Source organism: Choloepus didactylus, chromosome 18 (assembly GCF_015220235.1).
Source record: "Choloepus didactylus isolate mChoDid1 chromosome 18, mChoDid1.pri, whole genome shotgun sequence".
NCBI lineage: Eukaryota > Metazoa > Chordata > Mammalia > Pilosa > Megalonychidae > Choloepus > Choloepus didactylus.
The window spans coordinates 53241656-53261752 of record NC_051324.1 but is presented as its reverse complement, the minus strand read 5'-3'; the positions used below and the strand labels follow the sequence as shown (position 1 = coordinate 53261752).

General features: G+C 49.6%; 2 protein-coding genes across 3 annotated transcripts; one reads left to right on the top strand and one right to left on the bottom strand.

Moving 5' to 3' along the window:
* Positions 1 to 9613: 9613 nt before the first annotated feature.
* TMEM101 (transmembrane protein 101) lies at positions 9614 to 13111 on the top strand. Its single transcript, XM_037810061.1, has 4 exons — positions 9614 to 9778; positions 10099 to 10279; positions 11158 to 11304; positions 12068 to 13111. The coding sequence occupies exons 1-4, from the start codon at positions 9642 to 9644 to the stop codon at positions 12374 to 12376; spliced, it is 774 nt and encodes a 257-aa protein (XP_037665989.1). The 5' UTR covers positions 9614 to 9641; the 3' UTR covers positions 12377 to 13111.
* Positions 13112 to 13949: 838 nt separating this feature from the next.
* NAGS (N-acetylglutamate synthase) lies at positions 13950 to 18584 on the bottom strand. 2 transcript variants are annotated; one of them, XM_037810059.1, is made up of 8 exons: positions 17831 to 18584; positions 17683 to 17727; positions 17018 to 17292; positions 16698 to 16911; positions 16202 to 16382; positions 15522 to 15693; positions 15242 to 15424; positions 13950 to 14571 (listed from the first exon to the last, which is right to left on the bottom strand). In XM_037810059.1, the coding sequence occupies exons 1-8, from the start codon at positions 18254 to 18256 to the stop codon at positions 14418 to 14420; spliced, it is 1650 nt and encodes a 549-aa protein (XP_037665987.1). In that variant the 5' UTR covers positions 18257 to 18584; the 3' UTR covers positions 13950 to 14417. The 2 variants fall into 2 exon arrangements, with proteins under 2 accessions (XP_037665987.1, XP_037665988.1); XM_037810060.1 differs by lacking the exon at positions 17683 to 17727 and having other exon boundaries at positions 17831 to 18571.
* Positions 18585 to 20097: the final 1513 nt, after the last annotated feature.

Here is a 20097-nt window from a genome sequence, read left to right as displayed (position 1 = left end):
GATGGTTAAATCTGGAGACAAGATTGGATTTTAGAAGCCTTTGTTTAAGATGAAATCTTAAGGGAGACTAATGTGTAAAATATTGAAATTTGATTCTGGCAGGGGTAGGGGTCTCAGATGCCCACGCTCTGAGTCTTACAGATATCACCCCTTCCCTGTCTCTGGCATTCCTGGGGGATGTCTTTGATCATAATTTGAAAAGAACTCATTTTATAGACAAGGAGAGTGAGTTCCACCAAGGCCAAATCACTTGTCCTGTGTGGTGGCAGAGCTGGAACAAGAACCCAGGTCTTATCCACTTGGGTAATACTGCTCTTGTTCCTTTCCTAAACTCATGTCCTGTGTATTGGTCCGTTTTATTTGCCAGGTTTAAGAAGGAACACAGAGGATGCTATGGCGAGAGTGGCAGAAATTGCCTCTCTAGGTTGAAAGAACACTGAACTGTTTGAAATGTGAACTTCAAAGTTCACAAGGACTTGCATGTGTGATGAAACATGTACAGATAATTTTGCACTATCCCTTGGCTTTGGGGCTTTCTCCTTCCTCCCCAAATACATACATCATTACACCCCAGCACTTACTCTGACTGCTGTACACACATGCCTTTGGGCTATGTAGAGCATCCAGTCAATATAGTATAAAGTCTTATCAGGGTGGGTTGATACTGAGTCTGTGCTGCATAGGTGTGAGCAATTTATTTCTGATTCTTTTGGTGTTTTGAAATTTTGAAAATTGCTCAAGCACTTAAATATTATTAGTTCAGGGGCTTCAGCCTGGGAACCACTAATTCAGGGTAAAAGCTCTTTGACATTCTTGGAGATAAGATGTGTGTCAAAATCTGTTTTCCCAGAAGACATCCTGGTAAAGGAAGGAGTAGAGGGATCTCAGTCATATACAGAGTTAGTTGAATCAGCCATCCTACCTACTAATGGAGGACACAACACAGAGGATACTGTGGTATGAGAATGTATAATGCTGGAGGCTGAACTGCATGAGGATGAGTGGTGGGATGGGAGGGGACGAGAGTTTTGGGAGCCAGAGATGGCCATCTGGGTTGGAGGATGGTTGTATTTACCTGTGGATTTGCTTTCCCATCACTCCTGGCAGCCACTGGTGCCAGAGAATTTTCCTTTAAGAAACTTGGACTCATAAGCATGCACTGCCTAAATTTCGGGAGCATAATGTAATAGTCAGATAAACACAGCATCTTACTGGTAAAGAAGGGATGCTGTTGGCCTGCCATCCACTAGGATAGACTGCTGCTGGTTAATCAAGTTTCAAAACATGTTTATTTTGTATTATAAACACCTTACATGTCTCATTACAGAAAATCTAGAAAATAAAGCATTTTCCCATTTCCCATCCCCCGAAACATTGTGTAAATACCTTTTATAACCTTTCCAATCTTTTTCTATACAAATCATGTTTTCTAGGTTCTAAGACACTTCTCCCTGCCCCTTTTGTGAAAATGCTGTTTACTTTGAAGTTAATGTTAAACTTGCCAACTGGTTCCCTCATCCCCAGCCCAAAAAGTTAACAGATTTATTGATGGTATACTCTACAATTTATTGGCATCTTAGAATTGATGTTAATAAAAGGTACAGGGCGAGGTGATCTCTTAGATTGCTTTCAGCCTCAACAGTCTTCCATGTTGTCCTACAATCCCAGGCTTCAAAGCTAATTGCGAGGCCATCCTTGAAAATTAGAATGGAAAATGATCTATTTAAGAGTTTGTTTCTATTGCTTGTGCCATGGCATATATGACTTGCCTTGTAGTTATGTTTAGGTTTATCTTTAGTGATCTAATGGGGAGTTTTGAGGCTTTTTCAAGGCAAGGATGATGACTTTTTTTATTATTCCTTAGCTCTCAGCTGTTGAGATAAGGCTGAAAGGTAGAGTTTTGTAAGTCATCATTATAATAAATGGATGAGTTGCTGGAGCCAAGACGAATAATGACCCAGGACTGGGTTTAGAGAGAAGCATTGAAGTTCAAGTTTAGAAGTGGACGAGGTCTCAGTAAAGTACAGGAAGAGATGAGGAAGGCATGTCAAGTCCCTGGTTGAGAAGCGGCAGGAATCTCCCCAGCTTTCTCCAGAGCAGACTTAGGCGGCTGGGACCAAGTCGGGTCAGGTTGTAGCCTCCCTCCCTCTCAATTTTCCTTTTCAATTTTGTTGAGAAGTCCAAAGTGTTCTTTCTTTCTGAACTAGTGGGGTGGGGTGAGGGCAAGGCATATTACTGGTGACACCTCAAAAACCTCTCCTCCCATTTCCCCAACTAATCCTGGTGCTGGCCCCAGCATGTTAGTCAGGACCTTATGTGGGTCTTTAGCAGAGGGGCCAACAAGTGGGGAATCCTTTTTCTAATCTGGCCCCCTTTATTCTGGTCTGTCTTCTAGCTTAAGGTTGTTGGTTTGTGCTTTAATGGAGGAGGCGAGGGTACCATTCTAAATAAAATATTGGCCTCTAAGAAGCTGCACTTCAAGCTGAAATAGAACAAGGTGCCAGCCATTCAGCTGTGCTCAAGATGATGGAACAGCCTTGAGGCTGATGCACTTGGGGTGTTTAAGAAATAAGAGAAGACAGGTGGCTGAAGCCTAGTGAGCAAGATGGACAGGGAAGTAGGCAGGAGCCAGAGCATGCAAGGCCTTGTAGCCATGGTAAAGAGGCTGGATTCTGATTTTGGCACAATGGGAAATTATTAAGGGGGTTTGAGCAGTCCTTGGAACTGATTCATTTTAGTTTGCTTGTTTTAGCGCATTGGTGATACAGGGAAAGTTAGCAACAGTGAAAGCAGAAAGACTGTTCTGTTGTGAGTCTGTTTCCAAAGTCTAGGCAAGATAACTCTGCAGATAAACTCACTACACTCTCCCCTACGTGGGACATGACGCCCAGGGTGAGCCTGGCCCTGACATCGTGGGATTGAAAATGTCTTCTGGACCAAAAGGGAAAAAGAAATGGAACAAAATAAAGTTTCAGTGGCTAAGAGATTTACTTCAAATAGAGTTGAGCAGTCATTCTGGAGGTTATTCTTATGCAATCTTTAGTCAGATATTGCAAACTACCACAATATGCCAAGCCCCGACCAAGAGTATTCCTGAAAACCCTAGGAAGTGCTCTGGGCTTTTTCTAAGTTTCTATAAAAATTTTTCTTATTAAAATTATTCAGGAACTTAAGGCCTCTAGGTGGCTCCTATGCCAGATAAATATCCCTGAAACCCAGAGGTACTAGGGTCTCCATGAACATCAACCAATTTCATGACTCTATTGCATAAGGTCAACACCCCTTTCTAGCACGAAGAAGTTAAAATGATCACTGCCCAGATACCCCTGAAGATTGACATGACAGATCAAATGAGAGGGAGGAGGTGTAACTTGAGAAATTTGGATTTAACAAATGACTGTGACTACTGACTCATATAGGTATTTCTTTCTAGTGTCTAGTGTTTTGGAATAGCCAGCAGGAAATATATAGCCCCAAAACCCACAAAAGTCAGTTGCCTGTGTTTCAATGGGTCTACTTCTGGATGTTTTGTTCTGTTCCACTGATTTTATATATATATATATATATATATATATATATATATATATATATATATATATATATATATATCTGACAATACTACCCTGTCTTAGTTAACCTACCTCTATTGTAAGTCTTAAAATTGGGTAGAGTGCAAGACTAGTGATCAATAAGAGGGAGAGGTAAGGGGAAGGGGATATTTTGGGTCTTCTTTTTCCTTTTTATTTCTTTTTCTGGAGTATTGCAAATGTTCTAAAAATGATCATAGTGATGAATACATAAATATGATATACCGTGAATCACTGATTGTATTCTTTGGATAGATTGTATGGTGTGTGACTATATCTCAATAAAATTATGTTTGAAAATGTCCAGGCAAGAGATGATAAGTGTCAGAGCAGTGATTTCAGAACTGGTAGGACTGGCTGTGAAGGCAAGGTGGTGAGGGAAATGGAGGAGCTAAGAATGACTTCTAGGTGGGCGGTGGTGCTGTTTACTGAGATGTTGAATGGTTGGGGAGGAAGTTCTGATTTGCCTTTGTAAGTTTGTCTTGCCCATGAAACACAAGAGCAGATGGCAAGTAGGCAGTTGGATAATGAGCCTGGAGTTCAGGGGAAAGGACTGGGCTGGAGATAGACTTTTTTTTTTTTTTTTTTAATTAAATTCAGTTTTATTGAAATACATTCACACACCATACAGTCATCCATGGTATACAATCCACTGTCCACAGTATGATAACATAGTTATGCGTTCATCACCACAATCTATCTCTGAACATTTTCTTTACATCAGAAAGAACCAGAACAAGAATAAAAAATAAAAGTGAAAAAAGAACACCCAAATCATCACCCCATCCCACCCCATTTGTCCTTTAGTTTTTATCCCCATTTTTCTACTCATCCATACACTAAAGGGGGTGTGATCCACAAGGTCTTCACAATCACACTGTCACCCCTTGTAATCTACATTATTATATAATTGTCTTCAGGAGTCCAGACTGCTGGGTTGGAGTTTGGTAGTTTCAGGTATTTACTTCTAGCTATTCCAATACATTAAAACCTAAGAGGTGTTGTCTATATAGTGCGTAAGAATGTCCAGCAGAGTGACCTCTCGACTCCATTTGAAATCAGCCACTGAAACTATTTCGTCTCATTTTGCATCCCCCTTTTGGTCAAGAAGATACTCTCAGCCCCATGATGCCGGGTCCACACTCATCCCCAGGAGTCATATTCTGCATTGCCAGGGAGATTTACACCCCTGGGAGTCGGGTCCCACGTAGAGGGGAGGGCAGCGAGTTCACCTGTCGAGATGGCTCAGTTAGACAGAGAGAGCGCCACATCTGAGCAACAAAGAGGTACTCGGGGAGACTCTTAGGTACCATTACATGCAAGTTTAGACTCTCCTTTGTGGTAATGAGCTTCATAAGGGCAAGTCCCATGCTCAAGGGCTCAGCACATCAAACCGCCAGTCCCAGTGTTTGTGACAACATCAACACCAGTCCAGGTGAGGATGTCCAACACATCTGCACCTTTCCCCAGATCCTCGGGGCTGGGGAGGGGGAGGCTGTAAATATATTTTTTATTATCTGCCCAAATTACTCTGGGATGTGTCACTGTTTCACTCCAGCCTATACTAACCTACCGTATCTCACTTCCTATTCAAAGTTCCATGCAATTGTGGTGTTTGAACAAATCGACTGTAGAGTTGTACCATTTAGAAAATTTAGATCCTGTACCAAATAGATATCTATTCCCTTGGTCTCATATGGAAGTTGAAGTTTTAAAACACAATCAGTTTCAACCTTTACCCTTTGGCCTGGCTTGCCCTGGTCTTAACCAGACCTGCTTCATTCATATCACTAATTGAAATCTGGGCTCTTTTTCAGCTTTTTTTTTTTTGACAGTGGCTGTATGCACTAATACTGACATTCATATCTGCCGAGCTCTAGCTCTGAGTTTCAGTTGTCTCAGAGATATGCATTGTTCCAGAGACCAATCAGGTTATACGCTAGAGGATCAGCATCTCAAAGTTTAGAGATAGGCATTACAATTCAGAGATAGAGTTAACTGCTGTAAGAGCTTACAATCTAGGGACTATTACAATTATTATGTCCACGTTAGGCTATGTTCTAAGATTCAATTCTGAGTTTACACATTGTAGTTAGTCCATATTGGTGAGGCATCACCCCTCTCACCATGTTTTCTCCAACACTTTTACTCCTATATATATAGTTTCCTACAATTTTATAGAGTTATATTCACATACCATACATTTATCCACAGTGTACAATCAGTTGTTCATGGTATCATCATAAAGTTGTACATATATCACCACAATCAGCACTTGAACATATTGATTACTACAAGAAAAAAAAATTTTTTAGCAATAAGAAAAAAATGATAAAAAGAAAAATAACGTCATACAATACAATATACTAGTAAGGATAGCAAATAACACCACTACCAAGAATCCCATATTCCTCCCCTATGTCCCCCTCGCATATACATTTAGCATTGGCATATTGCCTTTGTTACATTTAATGGAGGTATATTACAATGTTACTGTTGACCATAGACTCCAGTTTGCTTTGATTATGTTTTTTCCTGAATACCATCCCCTTTTCAAATTTCTACATGGTTGACATTCATTTGCTTTCCCAGATGCAAAACCATTTTTATATTTGTATATTTAGTAACAGTCATTGGCCACTCCAGTTTTTGCCACATTACACAGTCCCAGTCTTTATCATCTATCTTTACCTCTGGTGTCATACATTCTCCTATCCCACCTCTTTCAGCTTTACTCACAGACATCTTTGTTCAGTGTACTTACAATACTGTGCTACCATCACACAGTATTATGCTATCTATTTCTGGATCTATGCAATCAATCCTAAACATTCTGTAGTCCTTCAGCGTCAAATGGCTGATCTCTGCCCTCTTTCTATCTCCTGGTCGCCTGTAGTTGTCAGCTTTTAACTCCCAAAGTTTGTTCATTAATGTCTGTTCATATTAGTGAGACCATACAGAATCTGTCCTTTTGTTTCTGGCTAACTTCACTCAACATAATGTCCTCAAGGTTCATCCACATTATTACATGATCCATGTCTTTGTTCTGTCTTACAGCTGCATAATATTCCATCATGTGTATATACCACAGTTTGTTTATCCACTTGTCCTTTGATGGACATTTGGGCTGTTTCCATCTCTTGGCAATTGTGAATAATGCTGCAATAAACATCGGTTTACAAATGTCTGTTTGTGTCTTAAGTTTCAGTTCCTCTGAGTATATACCTAGCAATGGAATAGCTGGGTCATATGGCAAATCTATATTTAGCTTCCTGAGGAACCTCCATACTGTCTTCCAGAGTGGTTGCACCATTCTACATTCCCACCAACAATGAATAAGTGTGCCTCTTTCTCCACATCCTCTCCAGCACTTGTCATTTTCTGTTTTTTGGATAATGGCCATTCTGATAGGTGTGAGATGATATCTCATTGTGGTTTTGATTTGCATTTCCTTAATAGCCAGTGAAGTTGAGCATTTTTTCATATGCTTTTGAGCCATTTGTATTTCCTCTTCAGAAAAATGTCTGTTCATGTCTTTTGCCCATTTTTTAATTGGATTGTTTGTCTTTCTGTTATTGAGATGCAGGATTCCTTTATATATTTGGGATATTAAACCCTTATCTGATATGTGGTTTCCAAATATCATCTCCCATTGTGTAGGTTGCCTTTTTACTTTTCTGACAAAGTCCTTTGATGTACAAAAGTGTTTAATTTTGAGGAGATCCCATTTGTCTATTTGTTCTTTGGTTGCTCGTGCCTTGGGTGTGAGGTCTAAGAAACCACCTCCTATCACAAGATCTTTAAGATATTGCCCTACATTTTCTTCTAAGAGTTTTATGGTCTTGGTGCTAATGTTTAGGTCTTTGATCCACTTTGAGTTAATTTTGGTATAAGGTGTGAGATGGACATCCTCTTTCATTCTTTTGGAAATGGATATCCAGTTCTCCAAACACCATTTATTGAACAGGCTGCTCTTTCCCAGTTGTTCGGCTTCACTGCCTTATCAAAGATCAGTTGTCCATAGATGCGAGGGTCTACTTCTGAACACTCAATTCGATTCCATTGATCAGTATATCTGTCCTTATGCCAGTACCATGCTGTTTTGAGCACTGTAGCTTTGTAATATGCTTCAAAGTCAGGTAGTGTGAGACCTCCCACTTCATTCGTCTTTCTCAAGATATTTTTGGCTATTCGGGGCAACTTACCCTTCCAAATAAATTTAGTTATTGGTTTTTCTATTTCTGTAAAGTAAGTTTTCGGGATTTGAATTGGTATTGCATTGAATCTGTAAATCAGTTTAGGTAAAATTGCCATCTTAACTATATTTAGTCTTCCAATCCATGAACATGGTATGTTCTTCCATTTTTTCAGGTCTTGTTCAATTTCTTTTAGCAGTTTCTTATAGTTTTCTATGTAAAGGTCTTTTGTGTTGGAGACAGACTTTTAGGAGTAGTTCTTTTGTCATGAACTCAAGATGGCTAGGTGGCTAGGATCCATGGCCTCAGTGGATAGATTGGCTTCAGATAGAAGAGGACACTTCCTCCATTATAAAAGGAAAGGAGGAGGAAGACGATTTAGTTGCAGGCAAGTCTGTAGATTTGGTTAGGAAGAACAGGGTGTAGCTAGGGTTTCTCTCATTCCCCTTACCTGGAGATCTCCCCACCCTCAGCATACATTTAATCCCATTCCCTAGTTCTTTGCATGGACACATCCCTCTCTCATGTTCTTTTTGATATACCTAAACTGAACGCTAGTGACTTTGTTAAAAAATGAGATACGATAAGATGATATTTTATTGTTCAGCTTTCAACTGACTGAGTGGAAATTTATAATTCACGGTGTCACAAATGCTGTTTGGATATAAGCTCCCTTCTGGCTCCCCAGGGAACTGGAAACAGCCCTCCCTTATTAAGTGACCTACTTGGGGTGCTCGCAGGATCTTAACTTCAACACTGGAAGATAAATTCATGAATTCATGTGTTGGGTCAGGGGAGTATGCAGGAAAGTAGTGGGGGGAACTCTGGTGGCAACCTTAGAATGTCAGGAATGTTTGTCTATTTACTTGACAAACATTTATGGAGCACCTACTATGATCTAGGCATGTACATTTATTTATCTATTCAGCACATTTTTCTTGTATACAAGGTCCTGAGGATATAATAGTATACAGAAATCAGACACGATCCTTACCCTCATGGGGCTCACCATCTAGCGGGGGAAGATGGTTACTGATAAAAGAATCACAATATATAATTGCCACTGTGTTAAGTGTTTCAAAGGAAGGGTACCTGATGTTATGAGAACATAACAGGGAAGCTAAAAAACAAACTGGAGGGTGCCAGAGGGGAAGTGGTGGAGACCAGTGGGAAGGCTGTTGTAGTTAAACCGACAAAAGAACATAGGCTAGAGTAGGAGGAGAAAAAGGACTGATTTGAGGTGTTCCATATGTCCACATCTGATCTCCCTCTTTCATGGGACAGATAAAGGCAGACTAAGACCAAATTTCTCTACAGGTGACTTCTCTGAGCCAGCAGAACCCCTTACTTGGAATTCAAGCAGAAGCAGGGGGATTTTCTCTGGTGCGTGTATGTGTATATCACCTATTGCACCCCTGCTATGTCACATTTAAACCTCACGAGAACCTCACAAGGTGTCATTATTCCCATTTCACAGATGAGCCTTGGAAAGTTCAGGCTAAGTGTCCAAAGTTACAGAGTTGAAACGAGGATTGGAGCCCAGGTCTGGCTGCATTCAAAGACTTATTCACTTCAATACATCAAGCTACGGTTCAGGGCTTCCGATAGCCTGAACCCGCTGTTCCTTTCTCCAATCTGGTTTTTAGTTTTGCAGCTACAAGGAGGAGGCCTGAAGCCCTCCACCGGCACAGAAGGCTGAATTCCGCAGCCGTAAAAGGCCTCCTTCGGTCCGGAACTAGGAAGAGAAAGCATTGCTCTCCGACGGAGAGACGAGCGCGAGGCCCGGAAGTGGCGTGTCCAGTCCCCGCGCCGGCGTCCTTGCCGGGGATGAGGCCGCGGAGGACTGCCCTTCCCCAAGATGGCGTCGAAGATGGGTTCGCGACGGTGGATGCTGCAGCTGATAATGCAGTTGGGTTCTGTGCTGCTCACACGCTGCCCCTTCTGGGGCTGCTTCAGCCAGCTCATGCTGTACGCTGAGAGGGCCGAGGCACGCCGGTGAGCGGGCCCACGCAGCCGCCGAACGCGGTGGGGGGGCGGTACGCCCGTCCGGGAACTGGGTACGGTGGGTGGGGAAATAGTTGGGGCTCAGAAGTTGGGACCCCCGGACTGAAAGAAATTGGAACCTCGGGCTTTTGGGGAGGGGCTCTAGTCCGGAGCGAGGTGGGCACTGAGCACAGTGCAGGTTCCTGGTCGCGTGGATTCGGTGCGTGGATTCCGGTTTGGGGGAGCAGCGGAGCTTGAGGGGCCTCAGGGCATCTCAGTGTCCCCTTCTCTTTTCTTTCTGTCCTCGTCGCTTACCCCTTCTCGACTCGCAGGAAGCCCGACATCCCAGTGCCCTACCTGTACTTCGACATGGGGGCGGCCGTGCTGTGCGCTAGCTTCATGTCCTTTGGTGTGAAGCGGCGCTGGTTTGCGCTGGGGGCCGCGCTGCAGCTGGCTATTAGCACGTACGCCGCCTACATCGGAGGCTACGTCCACTACGGGGACTGGCAGAAGGTGAGCGTCTCGGCCTTAGAGGGAGCTTGGCGAGAGTGAGGGAGGCTAATGTTCCGCGCGGTTGTTGGGGAATACATGGGGTTACCAGGTGCACAGTGGAGGCTGTGAAGACTGGAAGGACGCACCCTCAGTTTGTGGAGATTATTACAGAGCATCCGGGATGGAAGGACCTTAGAGATCACACAAGTCTCCCTTTAAGAGTGTGGAAACTGAGACCCAGAGATGGGAAAGTGACTGTCCCAAAATCACACAAGTTAGCATTACAGGTGGGACCATAACCCAGGTCATCAGGTTCCCCAGAGGCTTTTGTACAGTTTGTTTAGTAATCCCAAACTCACAGGGTGAAAGAGAACTTGGGGAATACTTGGTCCAACCATCTGATTTTATGAAATGTAGTTAATCTTAGTGCAGAATTTAAGCCTGTAAATGCCACTACCTGAGCCAGGTACTGCAGACTAGGAGATAAGGCTGGACAAAGTAACTGTCCTCAGGGAACAAACTCTCAGTCTAGTAGGGAAGTGTTAACAGCTAGGTATGGGACTGTGGGATCAGTGAGGTTTTTAATGGTATAGACTATTATAGAGAGAAAACAACATTGGGATTAGTCTGAAGACCTGGGGGTGGGCTGGGGAGCAACATGTGGTGTCTGGATTCTGCCACTTACATGCTGTAGAACCTTGGACAATTCTCTTAACCCCTCGGACTTCAGTTTCCACTTCTGTAAAAAGATTTATCTATCCCTGCTATACCTGCTCACACACTTGGAGATGGTCAGAGGGTTCATCCAATGGAATGGGCTGTGTAACTGGGCATTTCTGCCCTTTGGGAGAAATGTGGTGATTGCATTTTCTGACTGGGGTCCCCTTGCCCCGGCCTAGGTCCGTATGTACTCGCGCACAGTTGCCATCATCGGTGGTTTTCTCGTGTTGGCCAGCGGTGCTGGGGAGCTATACCGCCAGAAACCCCGTAGTCGCTCCTTGCAGTCCACCGGCCAGGTGTTCCTGGGAATCTACCTCATCTGTGTGGTAGGTTGGGGGACTAATGGCTAGAGGAGTCTGGCTGGGAATGAAATGTGAGCGCAAGCCTGGCAGAACTTGGGAGATAGGCAGAACAAGGCCTTGCATGCAGTCCCTGATGGCCTGTTCCCCAGGAACTGCTTCAGCCACATTCTGGGCCTCAGGGCCTTCCAAGTGCCTCAGGCATGGCTGGGTGTCCCGTCTTCCAACTTTACTGCTGCCAAGGAGAGAAGAGGTTGGATTGACCATTCATTCTCTGCCCAGAGAGCCAGGAGAACAAGATAGGCTAATCCTCTCATGGCTTCAGCCCCTAGGGAACTGGATTAGGGGACACAGGAGAGGTTTGGTGGGGTTCAGGTGCCATAGAGCTGATGGGGGCTGCCCCGAGTAGCTAGTTGTGGTCCTCCCTGGTGCTAAGGGAGGCCAGCGTGGATGGGGACATGGACAGGCCCTCGGCCACTTGGCCCCATCTTAGTTATGGCACCATATCCTGTGTGCAGAGTTCAGTGTGGGCCTCCGTGGATTATTCAGATGCTGGAAACACCTTTGCTCTTCAGAGTCCCCAGCATCAGGGAGATATAGGCTTTAACCTCACGGAGCTCCCTAGTTTGAGGGGGAGACAGAGAGCCTGTTTTCAGAGATCCCCAATTCTGAGAGTAGAATTAGAAACGCACCTTGAAAGGGTTGACTTGCAGGCACTGTCTCGGGGGTGACTTCCCCAGACAGAATTCTAGCCTGCTGGCGAGTCTTTGAGAGGATGGTGTGTCTCCAGGCCTACTCGCTGCAGCACAGCAAGGAGGACCGGCTGGCGTATCTGAACCACCTCCCAGGAGGGGAGCTCATGATCCAGCTGTTCTTCGTGCTGTATGGCATCCTGGCCTTGGCCTTCCTGTCAGGCTACTACGTGACCTTGGCTGCTCAGATCCTGGCAGTGCTGCTGCCCCCAGTCATGCTGCTCATTGACGGCAATGTTGCCTACTGGCACAACACACGGCGCGTCGAGTTCTGGAACCAGATGAAGCTCCTTGGAGAGAGTGTGGGCATCTTTGGGGCTGCTGTCATCCTGGCCACTGATGGCTGAATTGCAAGGCAAGATGCTGACAGGATGTAGGGAGCCACTGAGGGCTGCCCTGCCTTGTTCCTTGCTGGCCCAGTTGCTGTTTATTTATGCTTTTCAGTCTGTTTGTTTGATATTTTTATTTTTTATTTTTTTTTCTTTAGTAGGAGACAGGTCTCTTTCCCAAATTCCTGTGCTTGGCCCTTGGGAGGGTGGGAGCCCTGAAGATGATGCTTCACAGGTTTGTTCCTTGTCATTTTAAGGAGAGTCGAGGGCCAGCTGCTCCCCAGGCCTTCTATCCCTGAGAAGGGAATAAAGTGGGGCTGGAGTGGGAGCACTGATAATGGAGACAGAGGAAGGAAGACAGAGAACTGGTGGGAGCAAATGTGAAAAATTACTTTTTGAACCTGGTGGATTCAGCCTGGCTCTGCAGTGGTTTTTTGAAGACTGAGTAAGTGTGTAGGTTGATCCATGTGTATCAGGCCCAGGAAGAGCAGAGGGGCTGAGCTGGGCACCACCAAAGACACCTGGATTCTCAGGTATGCCAGGGGCAAAGACAGTACTAGCTCTCTCCTGCCCACTTTGAGAACAGAGCAGGCCCCAGTCTGCTCTGGGGTGTGCCAAGGAGGGGTGAGGAGTGGCCAACTTCCTGCTTCCTGCTGTCTCTGTTTCCAGCTGTGTGGTTGGCCTGGTAAGGGTGGAGGGCCTTCCCAAACACCAGACCGCATGGTCCTCCAAAAAATAAACATTTTATATAGACATTTGACTTTCTTCTCTGTTCTCCCCATAGGGCACTTTGCCATTGGCTGGGATTGATCCTGAACTTCTTAAATGACCATATCTAGTCAAACCCACTTTGGCCTTTCCCCTCTCCTGAGAGTTCCCAGAGTCCTCCAGCTCTCTTCTCAAGAATCTCATAATCCTTCCTGCAGTATATGCTTTTGATATCTAACCTTGGTCCTTCTTGATGTAGCTTTGTCTTTTTTTCTCCCTGTTGGGTGCCAGTGCTTCTTGAAGAAGTCTTCAGCTGAGGGCAGCTAGAGGAGACAAACTAACATTAAGTGTCCACTGTGAGGCCAGGTATTATATCTATTACAGAAATGGAGAATCAGAGAAGGTAAGCAGCTTGCCTAAAGCTACACAGCCAATTGATGACTGGATTCCAGGTCAGGTGTGTCTAATGCCCAAGCCCTGATGTATGCTGAACACACACAGCATGGGGCTCAAAAAATGTCAAATGAAACCTCTGGGTTTTGGACTCCTGCCCCTCTGAGGTGTTCTGGTCCCACAGAGATTGAGACACAACCTCCAGTAGGGCCCCAGGGAAAAGTCTGGGCTTTTCAACCAAAGCCATCTTGTCATGGTTTCTGCTGGAGACTATGAGGAGAAAGGGAGCTGGGGCTGCTGTTGGCCTGCTCTGTGTAATGGAGGATGTTTCCTAACTTAGGGGTAGGGAGGGAGATGGCCACAGTGTTCATCCTTGTGGCCCTCTGTTTCATTTAGCTCCCCTAATCCCTCTAGGAGTCCCCTGGTTTCCCAGCCTTAAAGAGTTTGCTCCCAGAGGGTTGCTACTAATTTCCTTTAAAGTGTGAGCTAATTCTCAGACAAAGCTCTGTGTTTTAATAGAGTCCTCCTGAAAAGCTGTAAAACCCAAAGGAATTTAAATGAGTGGTGGAATAACAGGCAGGTGGGGAGGGTGATATTTTGGGCAAGGGGGCCTCAAAACACAGCACTGAGGCCACAGAAACTAGCCCACCCTTATGGTAAGCATTCAGTGGAGACCTTTTTTGGCAACTTCCCAACCACCCCCCAATCTCTAGGCTGAATATTGAAGGCCAGCTGGTTGTGGCTCTGGGGCAAGTAGGGGTCTTAGGCTGACCCTTTTCCTTCCATTGTCCCTTTGGCGTCCCCATCTGGACAGAGTCGCGTCGAGACTGCTTCCTCTTCTGCAGATTACTTAGCCAACAAGCCTGGTCCTGCCCGTGGCTGCCTGGGGCCTTCCCCAGCAGGCATGGCTTTTGGTCCACCCTGGCTGTCCCAGGGCCTGTAGGGCCCATGGTGAAGGTCAGCTGCCTGAATCAGAAGCTGGCTTGCAGAAGGAGTCCGGCAGCCCCTTGGCATGGTTGACCAGCTCATAGGAGTCCCGGATATCAGCCAGGCCGAACCAGAAGAAGATCCACTGCTTGTTGGAGAAGCTGCCATCACAGTGCTTGAAGTACCTGGGAGGGATAGGGGAGAAGAGGTGGCCAGCTTTTAGTCCATGGCCAGTGTTCACTCACTGTTTCTGTTTTCAAACAGCATTTATTGAGGACCTCCTGCATGCTAGACACCTGCTAAGACCTGCTGTCTATCTGGTTTTGTCCTGAGCTTTGTATTGTTATGCTCATTTCACAGAGGAGCATTTAAGGCTCAGAGAAGTTAGGATTCAGGGTTACACAGCTAGGAAGATTCAGTGAGGATGTCCTTGCTCTTTCCACACTGCCTTGGCTTTACCACAATGGGGAGTGGTATTGTTTGTCTCTTGATGTCCACAGAGTAAAGAAGTGGGCAGTGAGGGAATAACTGCTGAAGGAAGGAGAGAAGGGGCAGTTCCGCTGGAGGTGTAGTGGGCCTGGGGTCTGGGGCTTGGCAACTGGGCATGGAATAGAGCCTGAAGGGTCAGGACTTCTTGGAACCCTGAGAGGGGCTGCATGAAGGCCTTCACTGGCTTAACAGAATGCACTGAACCAGGACAGAGCAGGGTTCCATGGGCTCTGCCACTGGGGAATGTCGGCCAGGCCTTTCCCTGGGGAAGGGAGGCAAATGGAAGGTCGGGGAGCCAGCCTTCCAGGCTTCCCGGTCGTGGCTGGCAAAGTCTGGAGTGGAGAGGGAGGAAGGGGTGGGACCTACCAGGAGTTGATGGGGTTGGTAACACGGGAGCGCCAGAAAAGCGTCTGCAGGTCTCGCCGCAGGCACTCCCACAGCATCTGGCCGGATCCCTGGCCCTGGCGGCTGGAGCTCACCACGAACTTGTCCAGGTATGGGGTGCCCCCCAGCACCGGCTCCATGGTCAGAACGGCAGCCGCGTTGTACCTGACGCAGCGGGGGAGAGGCAGGCTGGGACCGCGCCTTGGCACGGAGTTGCCCGGCTTTGTCCTTCAGGCCCTGCCCTCTGGGCCCGCAGGCTTACCCCTCAGAGACATAGATGGAGTGCAGCCGCGGGCGCAGCGAGGCCAGGTAGTCCTCCCGAAGCTTCTTGCCGAAGCTGGCATTGAGCAGGGCCACCAGGCGGCGCTGCTCTAGGCTGTCCAGGCTCCGCACTCTCAGCATCCGCTCGGCGTTCTTGAACAGAGTCCCGGACCCTAGCGTGAGACCCAGAAGGAGGGGTTAGTCTAGCCCGGCCCCACCCACTTCTCGGTTTTTGTGGTTGGGTGAAGGTTTCAGGAACGACAGGGGCTGGTGGGACACTTATCCTTTTTGAGGGATCTATACAATTAAATGATCTGGCTCATCTGCATAGATTTGTATATGATTCTCACTGTAGATGATTCTCCCAGGCAGCTTGTCCCCCAGGTCTCGCCCATCGGCCGTAGTCCCGCCCACTTCCCCTCCCATGCCCCCCTCCACCTCACCTAGTCCAGCCCATCCCACTTGGTTCCGCCCACCCGCCCGTCTCCCCAGTTCCACCCAAGTTCCATCCAAGTTGGGTCCATCACCTCCTTGTTCACCTCCCCCAGGTTTTAACAAGGGGAGGAAGCCATCGCTATGGCAACCCCCTATGGCTTCACTTCTCCCATGCCGCTCCCCTACCCCCAGCCCAACTCCCCCAGTCACCCAGGCCGAGACCCAGTCCATGCCCGCGGCTCTTACCCTTGTTGCTGAAAAGCTCGGTGAGCAGCGTGCTGGCGGCCGTGATGACGGCGGAGGAGTGGTGGGGCAGGCGGCTGAGGACGTCCACGATGAGCCGCATCTGCTGCCGTTCTTTGGTGCTCACCCACTTGGCGTTGGTCACCAGGTCCAGGTCGGCGGGCAGATTCACGTTACTCAGGACCTGCGTCCGAGGGGAGAGGGTGAGCCTCCGCCCACAGCCGGCCACGGACCGCTCCTGGCTCCCAGGTGCGCCGCTGCTCTACGGACTCCTCCTCACTGACCCCCTTCCCGGTGTTTCCTCCCGGAGACCCGCCCAGGGGGGGCTCAGATGTGGCACAGGCGGAGCCCTTCCCTGGCACTCCTTAAGGCTTCTTGACCCACCCGGCTTAAGAATGACTCCCGCTCGTCAGAGGGGCGCGCTGGGGGCGCAGGAGCGGGGGCTCAGCCAGGCCCGGAGTCGAGGGGAAGGGACAGGCACGAAAGGAGGAAGGCACACCTTGTGGCTGCTGTCCCGCAGGCCGCCTGTGACGTTGAGGAAGATGATTTTTGTGGGCTGCAGCGCCTTGGCGAGCGCCGCGGTCACCTCCAGCGAGTCGAGGAGCACGGAGCGGCGCGCGGCCGTCTCCCCAATGGGGCACAGGATGGGGATGCTGCCAGACTCCAGGCACCACTGCAGTAAGTCCGTCTCCACCGAGACGATGCCGCCATAGCTGTGGGCCAGATGTGGTGCTCGAGAGGGCCGCGGCCAGGCCGGGCGGGGGGCAGGGCCGGCAGAGGAGCGCGCCCTAAGGACGCCGGGGCGGGGCTGGCACTAACCTGGCATGGGGGGCTGGCTCGGCAGCTCCCAGCACCGACCCGCCGCCAAAGAAGGGCACAGCTGTGGCGGCGTTGTGCCGCAGCGCATCCACCAGCACTTTGCAGCTCTGGGCGAGCTGGGCCTTGGCCTCCCAGAAGGAGAGACAGCCTGAGGGCGCCGTGGGGGCAGGCAGCCCCAGCACCACCAGAGGCTTCATGTCCATGCGCTGCAGGAAGGCCAGGGCGAAGGCCAGGCTGGACACGGCCTGCCGGCACTTGAGCACCTCCTCATCCACCTGCGGAGGAGGGGCGTTCAGGGGGCGACTCTGGCCCTGAGTCTCGCTGTATACTTCCCACAAAGAAGCTCGCTCCTACAGCCTGGCACTGCCCCCAGGGACCTCTCCGTGCCCCCACCCGCCAGGAACTGGCAGCCCCCACTTTTGGCCACCGGTAGTCCACCTCTCTGCCCTTTGCCCTTTGGGTCCTGCCACCTCCTTATCTCACACCGGTTCCTCCCTCCACTCCTCCCTGCTACCTTGGACTCTGGGACACCTTGGGGGAGGGGTGATGCAGGCGGCTCCTGTCCAGGTTTTGCACTAGCCTTCTGGACCCCTGACTGCTCCCATGGAAGGATGGCCTTCTGTAGAGCATCTCTCCGGGCTGGCTGGGGTGCCCGGGCTCCTCACCCCGGCTGGGCACTCCTCCCGGCTCGGCCGCGCCCCTTCCTGGTCCTGCAGAGCAGGATCGGCAGCTGGTCCTGCCATGCTCGGCGACATGTGGCCACACAACCCTCATCCATTCGCTGTGACACAGCCAACTCCGGGCTCCGCTTACCTCGATGACGGCGAAGGGCTTGTCCGCGCAACAGTGGTAGCTCTGGAACTGCGTGAGCCAGTGGCGCGCCTCCCTCGGGCTGGCCCCGCACTGGTTCAGGAAGGTCTGGATGTCCCGCTGCACCAGCGAGCGGCCAGTCGGGGTTTCAGGGGACTCGGGGAGCATGGAGGGCGTGGAGGATGGCGCCCACGACGGCTCCTTGGAGGCGGGAGGCTGGGCGTTGTCCTCCGCGCCTTCCGCCTCCTCCAGCGGGGGCTGCGCGGGCGCCTGGGCCGTGCTGAGCCGGCGCCCGGGGCTAGCGCCCCTCGCCGCCCGCCTCCACGCGCTGCTACTCAGCCGCCGGGCACCCCAAGTGCTTCGAGGGTCGCGCAGCCTCCTGCTCACAGTGGCGGCCCGCAGGGCTCTGGCCGCCTGCGCCGTCGCCATGACAATCAAATCGGCTCACCCCCCCACAGGTGACCGTCTGTCCGGAGCGCCCGGCTCTGGGGGGCTCTTAACCTGCCGCCGGGCGGGGCTGGACCGGGCCGGGGCGGGGCCCGGACTGGGGACTCCGAGTCGCCTCTGCGCGCTTTGGAGGAGGGTCAGGCCAGGGGTCAGAGGGCGGGGCCGCCAAGATCCCCGCCCCTGGGAAGGATGGTACCGGCTAGCGGAGGTCACCACGCCAAGATATAGGGTGGCGGGGCGTCTTCAATCTGTTGCCAAGGCCGGTTCCAGGAAGCGTTCGGCAGACCCGTGGTGGCTTTGGGGGTCTGCAGGGTCATGGATAGGGTGAATGATTAAAGGGGAATCTGCTAGTGCAGTGATAAAGGAGAGCAGGTGACAGTTACCCAGAACTCAGGGAAGGGACTGGATTTGGATGGGGAGAGGGGCTGGAGGGAGAGGTGGGGAGAGAGGGGCTAGAAGGAGACGTGGGGGGAGAGGGGCTGGAATGAAAGGTGGGGGGACTAGGGGCATCAGTGCTGGGTGCAAAGAAGATTCTAGTCGATCCTGAGGGTTACCAGGGTTTGCCAAACTACAGCCATTGGGTATCACCTTGAAGAATTTTGTCATGTCCATACATCATCTCTTAAAAGTTTTAAAGTTTTTTCTTTAAACTTTTCAAATGTAATTTTATCCATATTAGGGCTGTAACTAGAAGGGCACTATCACTTGCTGTAAACAAGAGAAAGCTTTAAGAATAAAGTGAGAACAAAACAATGATATTCAATCCCAGCAGGACAGAGCTGCCTGCTCTCTTGGTAACATGGAAGGTTAACAAATGTCAGGCCTTGCAGACACCCCAGTGCCACTTGGTAGCATGGTAGCTGACATGCGAAGAACCCCACGCACTGTGCTAAGCCCTTTACTGCACAAATTCATTTAATCCTCAGGATGACTCCAGGATAAGTGTTATTATTAACCCCATTTTGCAGGCGAGGAAATTGCAGAGCTCTGCGAGGCCCAAGGCCACTCCTCCATCTCTCCCTCCGTGGCTGCTCTGGGCCTCTGCCCCTGTCTGGCCTCTCTGCATTCCTTCCCATCCATGTGCATTCCCCTTCCAGTCTTCTCCCCACCCAGGCTGAGTCCTGCCCCCTGCCAAGTCAGGGCCCCTGTGAGGACAAGGATTGCCTCTTTCCTCAGATTGGGGCTCCCTCAGGATAGGGCTGATGTCTCCCTCCTCAGACTTGGTAGGGAACAACTGCATCGCCCCACTTCCCCAGGGCCAGGTGCAGACCCTGACTGGGAGGCTGCTTCCAACTCCCTTGGGTTTCAGCCCAGAGGGCTGTGTCCCCAGGCAGCCAATGGGACACAGGGATACCCCAAGTAGATGATTAACTCAGGGTCTGGTGACCCTGGGGCCATTGTGTCCCTCCTGACTCTTCCTAGGGGAAGGCCAGGGCCCTGGGTGGGGAGCTGGCCCAGCTTTCAGGAGGAAATGCAGGTGAGTGTATGGTCGACACCCCCATCTGACCCCGCCCCTCTGAACACAAGGTCACTGTCAGTCCCTGGTTCCAGCTTGAATTGGCTCTTTCTTGCTCCCAAGCTGCCTGTTGCTTAGTTTTGTTTTCTAGAGCAGAGCCTGTGGTCAATGTGTCCGTAATCTGGGTCCCACCTTCTCACCAGGCCTTGGGTCTTGGAGATTCTGGGAGAAGAGGCACAATCCTCCAACTCCCCCAGCACTGCCCCCCAGTAGGGGCCTCCGCTCTGAGCACAGGGGGCTGGTTTGAGGGGCCAAGGCTTCCCCTCCCAAGAGGGGCCTGCTTGGCGACAACCCTGAACGGGTGGGC

Excerpts from the sequence above, each read along its gene's own strand:
- TMEM101 (XM_037810061.1), top strand. The coding sequence starts at position 9,642 with ATGGCGTCGAAGATGGGTTCGCGACGGTGGATGCTGCAGCTGATAATG. Across the intron at positions 10,280-11,157 it reads ACTACGGGGACTGGCAGAAG|GTCCGTATGTACTCGCGCAC; the intron begins GTGAGCGTCTCG and ends GCCCCGGCCTAG. Across the intron at positions 11,305-12,067 it reads GAATCTACCTCATCTGTGTG|GCCTACTCGCTGCAGCACAG; the intron begins GTAGGTTGGGGG and ends GTGTGTCTCCAG.
- NAGS (XM_037810059.1), bottom strand. The coding sequence starts at position 18,256 with ATGGCGACGGCGCAGGCGGCCAGAGCCCTGCGGGCCGCCACTGTGAGC. Across the intron at positions 17,293-17,682 it reads GGGAGGAGTGCCCAGCCGGG|GTGGATGAGGAGGTGCTCAA; the intron begins GTGAGGAGCCCG and ends CCTCCTCCGCAG. Across the intron at positions 16,912-17,017 it reads GAGCCAGCCCCCCATGCCAG|CTATGGCGGCATCGTCTCGG; the intron begins GTTAGTGCCAGC and ends TCTGGCCCACAG.